The 13,827-nt window shown below is 41.3% G+C and overlaps 1 protein-coding gene across 1 annotated transcript in view; it reads right to left on the reverse strand.

Moving 5' to 3' along the window:
* ANKRD31 (ankyrin repeat domain 31) overlaps positions 1-13,806 on the reverse strand; it is a 60,928-nt gene extending 47,122 nt beyond the window's left edge. Inside the window, 4 exon segments of the mRNA XM_042875360.1 lie at position 3,210; positions 4,258-4,321; positions 6,754-6,802; positions 13,690-13,806. Coding sequence (XP_042731294.1) covers position 3,210; positions 4,258-4,321; positions 6,754-6,802; positions 13,690-13,806 — 231 coding nt within the window.
* Between the last annotated feature and the right edge of the window lie 21 nt (positions 13,807-13,827).

Here is a 13,827-nt window from a genome sequence, read left to right on the forward strand (position 1 = left end):
AACACAGTCTAAAGTGACAGTATTTTCAACCAAGGGAAGAGCAGGATTCCTCCTCTGTCAGTAGATCAACAGTAAAATAACACCATTATGGTTGACGCAGTTTCAGCTCTTCCTCTTCCAGAAGAGCTATGCTTCATGCAATTCATTTCACAAAGAAATACTACATAAAAATAACAATGAGAAAAAGTATCTCATTGGCATTAGTTTATTACTTTTTTAATAAAGTTTGAATACCTTCCATCATGGTATCTGCAAATCTCTTCCACTAAGCAGAAGCATGGTTAAAAAAAAAAAAAAAAGAAAGCCTTGGTTCAAATCCCATTACCTTGGGGCCTTCACATTCTCCATTATATCTGATACCATTCCAAATCAAGGTGCTCCTTAATCTAGACTCAAAAACTGCTTACCTTCTAGCAACAAATCAGAACCTCATTGCCCCAGTCTCACCCAGGAAACATACAGAATCACAGAATCACAGAATTGTAGGGGTTGGAAGGGACCTCCTGAGATCATCGAGTCCAACCCCCCTGCCAAAGCAGGTTCCCTACTGTAGGTTGCACAGGTAGGCATCCAGGCAGGTCTTGAACATCTCCAGAGAAGGAGACTCCACCACCTCCCTGGGCAGCCTGTTCCAGTGCTCCGTCACCTCACTGTAAAGAAGTTCTTGCGCATGTTTGTGCGGAACTTCCTGTGCTCCAGTTTCTGGCCATTTCCCCTTGTCCTGTCTCCACTCACCACTGAAAAGAGTCCGGCCTTGCCATTCTGCCCCCCACACCTTAGATATTTATAGACCTGGATCAGGTCCCCTCTCAGTCTCCTTTTCTCAAGGCTGAACAGACCCAGTTCACTCAGCCTTTCCTCATAGGAGAGATGCTCCAGGCCCTTCACCATCTTCGTGGCCCTCCGCTGGACTCTTTCCAAGAGATCCCTGTCTTTTTTGTACTGGGGAGCCCAGAACTGGACACAGTACTCCAGATGAGGTCTTACCAGGGCAGAGTAGAGGGGGAGGATCACCTCCTTTGACCTGCTGGCCACGCTCTTTTTAATGCACCCCAGTAAGCCAAATCAGAAACTCACACAGAAAGAAACAGGAAACTGAAGTCAAGTAGAGGTCTCATCTAAGAACCTTATTTGACCATGGATATAGAAACTGTGGGTTAATAAACTCACTGCACCAAATAGCTAAGCCTCAAAATAAGGCTTAGCCAAGCTTTAACAGTTTAACTCTCCCTACCCACTGTGTAAGCTGGAAAGAGGCACATCACTTCCAGCAGATGGCAGTACATTCATATCTCCGTGAATTTTAATGTAAGGACTTTTTTTTTTTTTAAACATGTTTGAAAACAATTAAAAAGTTATTGATATTGTATCTTTCAAATGTTGCAAAGAATGGAAGTGGACTGAATAATACTGAAGAGCAATCAATGAATGTTTTGGAAATAAGTTCTCCTGCAAAGTTCAGTCTTTCAGTACACACCAGAGAATCAGCACAAAAGAGTTAAGGCTTCGGAAGTATCAACACTCCTGGCTTCTGGGAGAATGCTGAGCTGAAAGTTATTGCAGTATAGTGGGACGTAAGAGATGCAAAAAGAGAATCACAGAATGGTTGAGATTGCGTTAATTAATGAGCTTCTCGTGTATTTTCAGAAGCAGATAAACAAAAATTAGTGTTCCCAGTCACTGCTGGTTGCCAAGGTACCTATCCCAGCCTTTTTTCAAAAAAATAGAAGCTTGTGGTGGTCATAAGTTTCATCACAAGATCTTTTCTTTCTGTACCTCGACAGTGCCAACATCAGTCAGTAAGGAAAAAGTACAGTTCATAGTAACCAATTCTGGTCTTCCTACTACAGGCTACCAAAATAGCCTCTGGAAATCTTCTCAGTGTACTTCACCTGGCTATTCTCCAGAGGCACAGGCATTTTTTGTTCAGCCCTGCAAAATGGGAGTGTTTCATTTGCTACCCCCCACTACTGTAGTTGAATATTGGTTAGTTGTATAGGTTCCAGAAAGAAATACTGAAACTGGGATTTTATTGCAAGTTAACAGACATTTTCTAAAGAACCTGCAGATGACAGCAAGGATTCCATTCACCACTAAGATCTTAATTTCTCTGAGATCTTCCAGATAACGTCTTCAGACCTGCAGACATTCTTATAATGGCCCATGACATAGTAACAAGAACTGCTGACACCAGCTTTTTTTTTTTTTTTTTTTTTTTTTTTTACTACAGACACAGCAATACATTTGATTTCAATTGGAGTCTCCTTGTCAAGTATCTATGGACCTGAAAGCAATGACCTGCTCAGGGATGATCTGAAACAAAATCGAAAAGCACAAAGATAGCCTTCTGCCTCAAAAGGCCAATAGTAGGAGACAACCATGGAGAGGCTGCAGACAGAGCATAAAGACATGATACAGTGGAAAATGCTCTAAGAACCTCTTCATGCTTGCTCTCCCTCTGTCAGACAGAGATAAATAAGCTCAGGAACACGACTGCTCAAACCTCTGTGACCACAAAAGCCATGACAGGAATGTGCTGGAAGAAAAAAGGATAAAGGAGGAATGGAGGGAATGTTTGACCACTGCATGTTGATATAAGTGGTTACAAAGAACCCGTGCTCAGAATACTCCCATGTTTCACATAATACATTATTGAAATTTTGGCTACAGGTTCCAAAAGATGTGGGGGTGGGGATAACTCCTCCTTCCCTCCAAAGTTTACTTTATTTTAAGGAACAAAAAAAACCTGTTTGCCAAAAGGTAATGACTAAAATAATTAGTATTACTTTTGAGTTACATTCATAACATTCAGGTTGTATTCAGTTTATCTAAATTAGTCTTACATCGCTTCCAGCAGATATAAGGCTGAGATTATAGGCATTATTTCCACACTTTCTCATGCTGTATTGGCACTATCATATCTTCTGTGGAGCTGCTTTGAACGTATAATCTGGCTAAACCAACTTGAAAAAAATTGATGAACAACACCTAACAGCTACTGTTCCTACTGTTATTTAGAACAGTGGTCAAACAAGCACTAATGCTGGAACAGGAAGCAGTAAAAACAGATGACATGGAAAACATGCAGCACCTTGGAATACTGAATTAGATAGGCTTACATGGAACAGAATCATTCCCATTTAAAATCTGACAAATCAGAGAAAAGGTATCTCAAAAGTCATTTTCTCTTTTACCTGTCAACAGCAAACTCTAATACGAGCAGCACTGGGATTAGAAAAGACACATAACAAAAAGACTGGTTCTACACATGCAAGTACCAATAATGATGAGGAATGACAGCTAAATATCATTCTTCCAAGCCCTCAGAAAAGATTTAAATTTGATACTGATACCATGCTGTGGATAGCCAAGCTGCGAATGGAATGTTAAATACATCTCACAAAAAGAAGTATTAAAAACTTGTAAGAATTACAAAAACTATTTGGTAGAGTACTTCGGGGTTATTTGCTTTTCTGATACTCCTGATAGGGAAAGCAAGTTTGTCCTTTTCAGACTTGGAAGAATCCCTTACTGAAATTAACATTGGCTAATTGGTTTCAAAAAATGGAGAAAGACCTGGAAAACTACAGGCCGCTGAACTTCACATCTGTGACTGGGAAGATGATGGAGCTGATCCTCCTAAAGCTATATTAAGGATATCATACACAGGTGAAAAACTGATTGCTTAATAGAACAAAATTTAATAAGCTGACTACCATCCATGCCAAATTTATTAAAAACTAAGCTAATTAGCAGATCGTGGAACTCAGAATTACACATAGATTAGACTACCCCATCATTGTGCAAACAGACATTGTTATGCATTTCAGTTTATTATCTCCTTCTTTATAAAGAAAGGATTATCCCAATACTGGATCATTATAAAGAAAGGATTATCCCAACACTGGATCACAGCTAATCTTATGAGTATTCAAACATGGTTAACCCAGATTTTTATATTTCAGAACCTGAAAAGAAGGTAATAAAACCTTTGGGCTTGGCAACATCTTCACCTTCTCATTACACTTGTTTCTAGAATTTGAAAGGTTGTATCATCATGAAATATCAGGGACCAGACTTTGATACATTACTGGAGAGAATGTGCTACACAGAACATTCTTTTCCCATAGTATTCACTTCTTTCGAAAGCCACTGGGCTCTTTCACACCCACAAAAAAGAATGGAAGGTTCAATTATTTCATTAATAATTAATGGCTACGTATTTTCAACAGGAAATGTATAATTTCTGTAGAAAACTGATATACCTGGTTTTCATATGAAGGATTAGGAGCTATACAGTTGATTTCTGGAGGAAAAACTCCTAAGGGAAAAAAAAGTACAGCAAATAATTAAAGGTGATTTTCTGTCCTATTGTTCCACACATTTCTACATGTATCAAATTATTTGATGCTGAATAAATATAAGTGGTTTATCTCCCTAACTAAGTCTTGAAACTACAACACTGGAAAAATCAGAAATAAAACAATTTGACCAAAATTATTTGTACTTCTTAAAAAAATAAACAGAGAGAAAACTCTTGGGGAAAAAAAAAAAAAAGAAACTTTCAAGTTTGGACCTTAGGCTATAAAACTATAATACATTGAGAAGTACTCAAAATTAATGTCTTTGGCAGGCATGCCTAACACACAGGCTGCATGTGGCTCAGTTTATCTCATCCTGCAGCTTTCAATTTATGTTTGCAACTTCATTTTCAGTCAACATATATACATTACCTGAGAATTTTCAAATGGAATGTATAGTCACAATCAGACACGCAACTCAGAAAAAAAAAAAAACAAAATCAAAACACAAACTTGATCACATCTTTTTACCACAGAGAATTAAACCAGATGTTTCCACCCTTCACATTATGTAAGTTTGTTAATTCAATAATACAAAAGCTGGATCCTCTTGTAGTAACTTTGGCAACCTCACCACCTATGGATGGACACATCATATAGGACCTCCAAGCTGCCAGGAAAGCTTCTCCACATCTCCAGTGTAGCCTGTGCTACCCAGCAATTGCACATCTGGATGATGGTAAAGTATTAAGGGCAATTGATGCGGCTCTTTCCTAATCACTATAGATGACATTCCATAGTAATGATCAGGTGCATTACTTTGTTTTGCTTTATTCTGCCTCATTTCACTTAATATTTCATTGCTTTAAATGCAAGTAAAGATAAATACTTCAACTTGGTGTCTGTGTCCTTCATGCTGACCTAGTCCGTTGGCAAAACAGAGACATCCTCACTCCCACAAGCTGAAGAATGAGTCAAATAAGCACATCTTAAATGATCTTTACCGAATGATGCCAAGTTCTTCATAACTATGAAAGGTTCTGCTTCAGGAGATGACAGCAATAGGAAAAATTTCCTCAAATTTCAACGGATTGCAGATAAAAAGTATACTAATTGAGTGAGCTGATTTTAAAAAACGATGCTTTTGAATATATTCAGGTCTTTAAATTGGCAAAAAGATAAACAAGAAGAAACCTAAAGAAAACTAAGAACAATTTGTGTCACTTGGAGCTCTTAGACTGTTAGAATAAAACAGAAGGAAATTAAATGAAGTCTGCAAAGGAGCCAAGGAGGTTACAATAAAATTATTGTGTATTATTAACTACTACCCTCTCCTTCATGCAATCTCTTTCAAGGGAATTAAGGAATATTTTAAAATTTTAAATGAGAGTGCATGTATTTATATTTAAAATAATAATGGAGTTAAGTATCTGAAGAGAACAGATATATTTAACAATCTTAAAGATTTATTCAATAATAATATATGCTACTGTAGTTACATATGACTACATGTCTATTACACGGATGTATATTTCATCTACATCTTTCAGTTCAAGTACTGTGTATCAGAATGAAAATAACATTTCATATAGTCCTTAAGCAAGACATCCTCACTTAGAAAAAACAGAAATTAAGTGCAAAACAATTTTTAAAACACTGGAAATGTGCCCATTTTTTCCTCTAAACTACTAACTAAAAACACAGATTTCATGAGAGCACTTGCAGTTCATGAAAGTGGATAGAGGTGTTGGTTGATACTCAAACATGAGCCAGCAGTGTGCCCAGGCAGCCAAGAAAGCAAATGGCATCCTAGAAGCCAGCAAGAGCAGGGAGGGCATCATCCCTCAGTACTGAGCTCTGGTGAGGCCACACTTTGAATACCGTGTTACTTTTGGACCCCTCTCAAAAAGGACTTTGAGGCCTTAGAGCATGTCCAGAGAAGGACAGCGAAGCTGTGAAGGGTCTGGAGCACAAGTCGACAAGGAATGGTTGAGGGAATCGGAATTATTCAGTCTGGAGGAGGCTCCTTATCACCCTACAATGTCCTGGAATTAGTTTGTGGTGCACTGGGGGGCAGACTCTTCCAACAGTGATTGAACAATTGCGAAAAGCCTCAAGTTGTGCCAGGAGAAGTTCAGGTTCGATACTGGGAAGAATTTCTTCTCAGACAGAGTGGTAAGGTACTGGAACACACTGTCAGGGAGGCAGTGGAGTCACCATCCCTGGAGGTGCTTAAGCAAAAAGCAGAGGCAGTACCTAGGGACATGGTTTAGTAGACAATATTAGTGGTAGGTGAATGGTTAGAGTACATGATCCTAGAGGTGTTCCAATCCTAATGATGCTATGATTCTAATATTTAATTGTTGGTGTTATGAACTCTGGCAACATCCACAGAAATGGTTTGCTGAGAAGAACAACTAAGAAAAAAGACTGAGAAAAGAATCTGTCTTACCTCCTATTTCAGTGGTTAAAGTCATGCTGGTGTTAACGAGAGATAGCCTTAAAAAAAAAAAAAAAAAGAGAAAAAACTACATAATCATCTTTTCATAACTCATATAAACTCGAGGACGCTAATCCTGTCAGCTGCCTTTGTTTGGGTGCCGACAGCCTCCGGCCAGCATGAAAGCCAGCCTGAAAGAGCGGCACAGCGTCCCACAAAGAAACCCAGACCGTCCGTCCCGCCGTCCCTTCTCACTGCACGCCTCACGCAGGGGCACAGCACTGACAGTACACCTGACAACAGCCGCACTCAAGGTAAACGCAAACAGAACAGTTTGGAACAGCAATTTGGAACAGGGCAGTTCCAATTGCAATACCTTAAAGAATACGAAAGAAAGCACCGTGAAAACGCCATTAAAAGCAGCAGAGAAGTAACAGCACCGATCGTATTTGCTGGGGTTTTTTTGTTTGTTTCCTTTTGAGCAGGATTCTCATACCTCCACTGACTCACACGTTACCTAAGTAGGTAAGACCGAAGGGTGCAACTGTAGGGCGAGGAACCACCTAGTCCCAGTGTAAAAAAGCGGCCCCAGAAGAGGACGGAAAAACTCCCCGGCACCACACAGCCACCAAATAAAGTTCAAGTCATGCCGCTTCTGCGCTGGGCTGCCGGGTGCCCGCTGCCTTGACCCGGACCTGCGGCCTCGCCTCAGCGCGGCACGGAGCGCACCGCTCGCGCGTTACCACCTCAAGCTGCTGAGCTCCTTCTCTTCCGCATCGCTCCTCGCCGCGGAGCCCCACGCGCCGCTCTCATCGCAGACAACAAAGCCACACCGATCCGACATTGCGCTACCGTCCCACTTCCCCTTCTCTCCTTTTGTCTCCTCTACTGCCCCCGCCCCTCAATCCTCACTGGTCCTGCCCCTCCCCTGCTCCTCACTTGTCCTGCCCCTTCTTTCCTTCCCGCTCGCGTCCTCCTCCCTTTCCCGTGCTTTCCCGCCAAAGCCCCGCCGTGGTCCGTTCCTCTACAGCGGCTGTGGCCATTTTGTGTGCGCTGAGGAGGAGGAATGAGCAGGAACGTTAAGATAGAAGCCGTTAGTCGGGTTGAAGAGGCGCAGGAGGAGCGGCTCGCCCTTCGTAAAGCGCTTTTGCTCCCCATGGTCTTTCAGTAAGACTAGCATTGGCCTACCTGCGGTGGTGGGCCTCGGGCTTCTGCCACATGCACTCTTCTCTAGAGCCCTCAGCTGTGTGTCCGCCCAAAATTCGTTGCCCTCATTTCTCTGCTTCTGTGGCTGCCTATAAGGAGCTATCTGAACCTTCTTTCCTGAGCATGATGATTTGCTTATGGCGTCAAGACTAGGAGTGTGTTTGAAACACAAAATATTACCAGTCTTGAGACAGAAGAAGCTTGCAAACAATGAGTCCTCGCAGACAAGTTGAGCAGAGGCTTGCAAATTCCTCTCCGTACGATGGCTGTAAACTCACCAAATAAGGCTTCACTTACAAAGGTCAACTGACAACTTGAGCATGTGAACTCTGGACTTACTGCATGGGGTTAATAGGCTAATTAATATTAAGTTCTCCACCTTGGGCAGCATACAGTTAGAGCTAATTATACATATGATGTGTGATACAGAGGGTAGCTTACATACATGGGGGAACATGTATTAGGTGGACTGGAAAGACTGTAATCTCCAGGCACTTTAGTCAGAGGAAAGGAGAAGGGACAATACGGCTGGGAAATACCTCTGGTAGGTTGAGAGACCCAGTGGGGAAGTGCCCCTAGTAGATTATTTATTTGAACAAAGAAAGCTAAAGACCCTCCTATGTCTCTTTTTGCTATAAAAATAACTGCGCGAGCCTTCTTGAGAAAAAAAAATTCCTGACAGTCTCAATGTTGAATATATTTATGCAGAATTTGTAGGTGCACTCTCATACGTAGCCCTCTGACCACCTTTAGTAGCATCAGAAGAATATCTCAACACTGCCTCAGGATTGCCTCTCAGTGTGGTGTTTTCATACAACACTCTATTAATTGTTGAAAGAGGGAAACTGAGAGAAACTGGAGACACAATTAGATACTCTCATGATTGAAAACCAAAACCTAAAAAGAGGGATGGCCGGTAGGGAGAGGGAAGTGATTGTCTTCTTCTACTCTGATTCGTGAGGCTCTACCTGGAGAACTGTTCCAAGTCTTGAGCCTCCAGCACAGGAAGGATGTGAAGCTGTTGGAGCAGGGCTTCAATGAAGAGAGGTTGAGGGAGTTGGGATTGCTTAGCTTGGAGAAGAAAAGGCTCTTTGGCGACCACATCGCAGCCTCCCAGTATTGAAGGGAGCTTGCAAGCATGAGGACTGACGTTTTACATGGTCTAATAGTGATAGGAAATGGGGGAACAGTTTTAAACTATAAGATGGGAGATTTAGGTTAGATGTTTGGAGGAAACTTTTCTCTCAGAGGGCACTGGAACAGCTTGCCCAGAGAAACTGTGGGTCCCCCCCCACAGAAGTTTTCAAGGCCATGTTGGATGGAGCCCACAGCAGCTTGATCTGATGGCTGACAACCCTGTCCATGGCCTAATCCCTTAACCTTATGGCAACCCAAGCCATTCTATGAATCTATGAGTCTAAAAACAGAACTTAGGGAACTTAAAATGCTGTTAGTGTCAGCTGAAAGAAGAAAAAATTAAATATTTTACTAAGCCAGACTGCATTCTCAGTCTTGGCTAAACAATTCCACAGATTAACACATTCTGCCAACTCCAATACACGATGGGAATATCTGGTGATGACATCCATGAACCAGTGGAAAATTTGGATTTTGATCTTACCCCGTGACTCATACATGTATAACTGTTTATCAAAATTGAACCTATTATTTCTACACCAAGAGGACCAAGAAGAATTTTTACAAATTTTCTTGAACATGAGGCCTTGTCTCTGTAAAGTCAGATTTACAAGGATTGGTCTGGTCATAAAGGAATGCCTCACAGCAAAAATCACTCTGTGGCTCCTGGGAAGATTGCACTGACCTAATGTTTTAGGATTTGCTCTGTAGTGTGTCAGAACGGGGAAACTCTTGATTCAGTCTGGAGTTTTGCTGTTAATGGGGGAGAGGATGAGCCTAATGCTATAGATGTTAGATATGTCTGTGCCCCTGCTCCATCAAAAATTGCTGTTGTGATTCAGAGCCCCTTGCCAGTGGCCACGTTTACAGATATCTACAGGGACTTGGGAAAAGGAAACATTATCACTCGTTTTCCCTGCAAAACTCACCTGTCTGGTGAAAAAGCTGAACAGATGGTGGTGGCTTATGTTTGATTATAAGCAATCTAATGCCCTAAGTGTGCAAAATACTGCAGAATTAAAAACTCAAATTTGGGAAACATCTCACACATGGATGACATCCCTTAATGAAAAGGATGTGCTTTTTGTGTTTCCACTTTGGGAACACTACACAGCCAAACTTGCCTTTACTTTGAAAGGAATACTGTACATTTTCAACAGGCTGCCTAGGGGTATATAAATTTCTATACCATTTCCCACTGATGCCTTGGTGAAGATTTTAGCAGAAACCTGTAGCCACCACAAGTTACCATCTATGCATGCATCAATGATATACTGATAGAAGGAAACAATTCAGCAGAAGTCAAACATATTATGGATGGTGTATAAGAAAAATTAATAACCTCAAGACTAGAAATTGCTTCAGATACCCCAGAAGGAACAGAACATGCACAGAAACCACCTATCAAAAATGAATTCCAACAGCTGCTTGGAGCTCTAGGTTATTGATGTACACACATAATTAATTTTTCTGTTACTGCTCACCTCTTAAATAATTCACATAAGAAAGGAAAATGGTGTGAATGGAATGAATAGCATGAGAATGTGTTAGAATTATATTGTGGTTTCACCTGGCAGGTGGCTAAGCACCGTGTAGTTGTTTGCTCACTCTTCCCCCTTCACACTGGTGTAGAAAAAAAAAAACAGGCACCAAGTACACCAAGTAGAACTTATAAGTTGAGATAAAACTAAGACAGAGAAAAGGAAAAGTATAGTAATTATGACAAATACATATGTGTGAATGTATATAACAAGTAATGCACAAGCAATTGCTCACCACCTATCGAATGATGCCCAGTTAGCCCCTAAGAAGCGGAAAAGGGAGAGAAAGAATTCCAATTCCTTTCAAAAGTCCTTCTACATGTTGTCATATGGTATGGAATATCCCTTTGGCCAGATTAAGTCAGCTGTCCTGATTCTGCCTCCTCCCAGCTTTTTGCCCCTCCTCTCTTCCCCCAGCCCTTTGCTGATAGGAGCTGAGAAACTGAAACTGCCTTGGCTTTGTACAACTCTGCTTAGCAACAGAGCAACAGGCTCTTCACAACTCTTCTCAGCAACAACTAGAAACATTGGTGTATTTATCCACATTGTCTTTCTTGTAAAACCAAAACACAGTATCATACCAGCTGTTGAGGAGAAAAAAAAAACTCTGTCCCAGCTGAAGCTAACAAATTATTAATAACAGAACTGAGGCCATTCCAACAGCCAGGCCAGGTACAGCAGTCTGACCCTATTTATGTAGACTGGGATCTCAGGGAAATGTGGCTCCCAATGTAGTGTCTGGCTAAGAGGAGTATGAGGAACAAAAAGGCTGCTGTAGTTTGGCTCCTTATCTTTCAGTGGCTCTGAAACAAGATATTTAGATCTGGAACATGGTTTGCTGTCCCTACTAGTGAAACAGTCCCAGCTAGTGAAACAGTAGAAAAATGAGATGACAGAGTGTGATCATTTGGGGATCTTCCTGTCTCATGGATTTAGTTCACAAGGGTATACTGCTACCAGCAGGCATTGTTCAGATAGGTCCATGTGTGACTTCATGCAAACACAACTTGGATCTTGAATTGAGTGACTGTAGTCATGAGTTGGGCAACGTGTGTTTTTTATATTAGGTATTAAAAACACTGGTGCCTGGTTACTTCTTCTGTAAACCTCGTGAGGTCAGCATGAAAAGCAGCTGAACAAGGAAGCCTTGTGGCACAGGATGGTTCTGTTTGAGCTAAGGCATGGGTGTCCAACCCTTTGGTTTGCCAGGGTAGCACAGAGTACATACAAATTGAATTGTGTAGGTCACTCCAAAAGTAATGCCTTCTATTTATTTCCACGGAAACTTGAATAGATACAAAGAATACTGTTCGATAGATCAAATTCTCAACTACAGAACGTTCTTTTTCTACAGTCACCACCATTAATGATTCATGTTCATCAGCAATGGACAAGAATATGCATGTCATGCTCATAAAAATCAGAACCAGCGGAAGTTGCTGTTGCCACTGCCAAAACGCAACCACTCACTGCCTCGGTGTGCTCACAACTACTGTTTGGTTCAGCAAGCATTAGTGAATATCACAAGGTGCCAATTTTTCTTCATGGAGGAATTCAATTCTATACCACTGCTTCATGCGCACTTCCACGTCAGATATCGTTTTGTCAGACTGCTCCTCTGCTGCCAGCTGTCACACAACAACATGTAATGGAATATTGGCAGGAAGGTTCAACCTCTGCTGCCATACCACCAACATCATGAAACAGGAGGCATTACTTCTGAAGCAGGCATTTTGAAATATATGATGTTGTCATTGTGTTATAAGCAATAGAGCTTATTTTAATTTTTAATATCTTTTATTGAAACAAAACAAAACAAAAAAAAGAGAGAGAGAGAGAGAGAGAGAGAGCAACTAAAACAGAGAACTAGTGGGATGTTAAACCTTGTTCCTGTGATACTGATGTATCAGGCTGGTTTAATGGCAAGTCACTGCAGTTCTCCATGAGTTTTCAAGGTGCTCATCAGAGACTTCTGATGAAATTTTATTTTTCCTATGCTTCATCCTTAAAATCAGTTGTTCACAAATGTAAGTGCTGCCAAAAAAAAAAAAAAAAAAAAAAGCAATGCCACGAATGTGACATGATTGTGAAGGAATATTTCTCAATTTGCCAAGGGAGTGCTTATAAAAGGCTGGTAAAGAGATGTGATCAATTTTTGGGAGGTTGAATATATGACTGCAACTCTATACATTCCATTTGAAAACTCTCAGGTAATGTATTCATATAAACTGAAAATGGAATTGTAAACATAAATTGATAAATCTTTATCAAAATGGAAAGCATGGCTGCATATTTTTCCCTATTTGCAGGACTGTGTTTAGCCAAGGTACCACAACGCATGCAATTTTTTTTATTTTATTATTTTTTTTTTGCCACAACTTGAGTTAGCACTGCACTGAGCTCTCCCTGTGTCCCAATTTCAGTGAGACAGTGCTGATCACACTGTGAGCACTGAGTGAGCATTAAGAGGCCAGGCTGCTTATGGGGCAGAGCTGCTGCCATGGTGGTGTAGGGCTCTGCAAGGACTGGGAGCAGCTGCAGGATAGGTGGGGCTGGGCCACATGGACGTGTATAGGCTAAAGGTTGTGTGAACAAGCAGCATGTCAGAACTGAGTCTTAAAGGCCTCAGACTGAGACGTTTTACTTCTTTAGCCATGAAATTGAAATTAAATTTAACACCCTTCAATATGCTCATGAGCTCTAAGGAGAACATGCTAAGGATACGTGACTGTAGTATTTGACTCTACGCTCAAATGAAGTTAAACCTCACCCCAGGGAGGAAAACATAGGGCTTAAGGTGTAAGGCAGTGGAGGAGTGAAGTGGGGAAGAGAAAGAAAAATAGCCTGAAGGAGAACAGGAAGGTAAGAGATGTGAAGCTGTGTTCCTCCTCCACCAAGACAAGGACACCTCTTTGGTAAGCACTGTGCCACCCGCTGGGTGAAGAACGCTCAGGCTAGTCTGCATCTTGCTACAGCTACCATCATGCATTAGCGCTACTGCAGCTCGTGAATTTATTCATGACAGCCTGGAGCCTGTTACATCTATCACTACAGGAACTCATCTATTCTTTTTAAATGTTTGTGAATCCATCCAGGGGAAGCCCTTGTGAGAGGCAGGCAAAGTCAAACTGCATTCAGCATGACACCCACCCGTGCAGGAATGGGGATGTGGCTGATCCATAGTGCTGCCAGTGTGAGGCTG

Source organism: Lagopus leucura, unplaced genomic scaffold (assembly GCF_019238085.1).
Source record: "Lagopus leucura isolate 7727_CA_CO unplaced genomic scaffold, USGS_WTPT01 Super-Scaffold_100014, whole genome shotgun sequence".
NCBI lineage: Eukaryota > Metazoa > Chordata > Aves > Galliformes > Phasianidae > Lagopus > Lagopus leucura.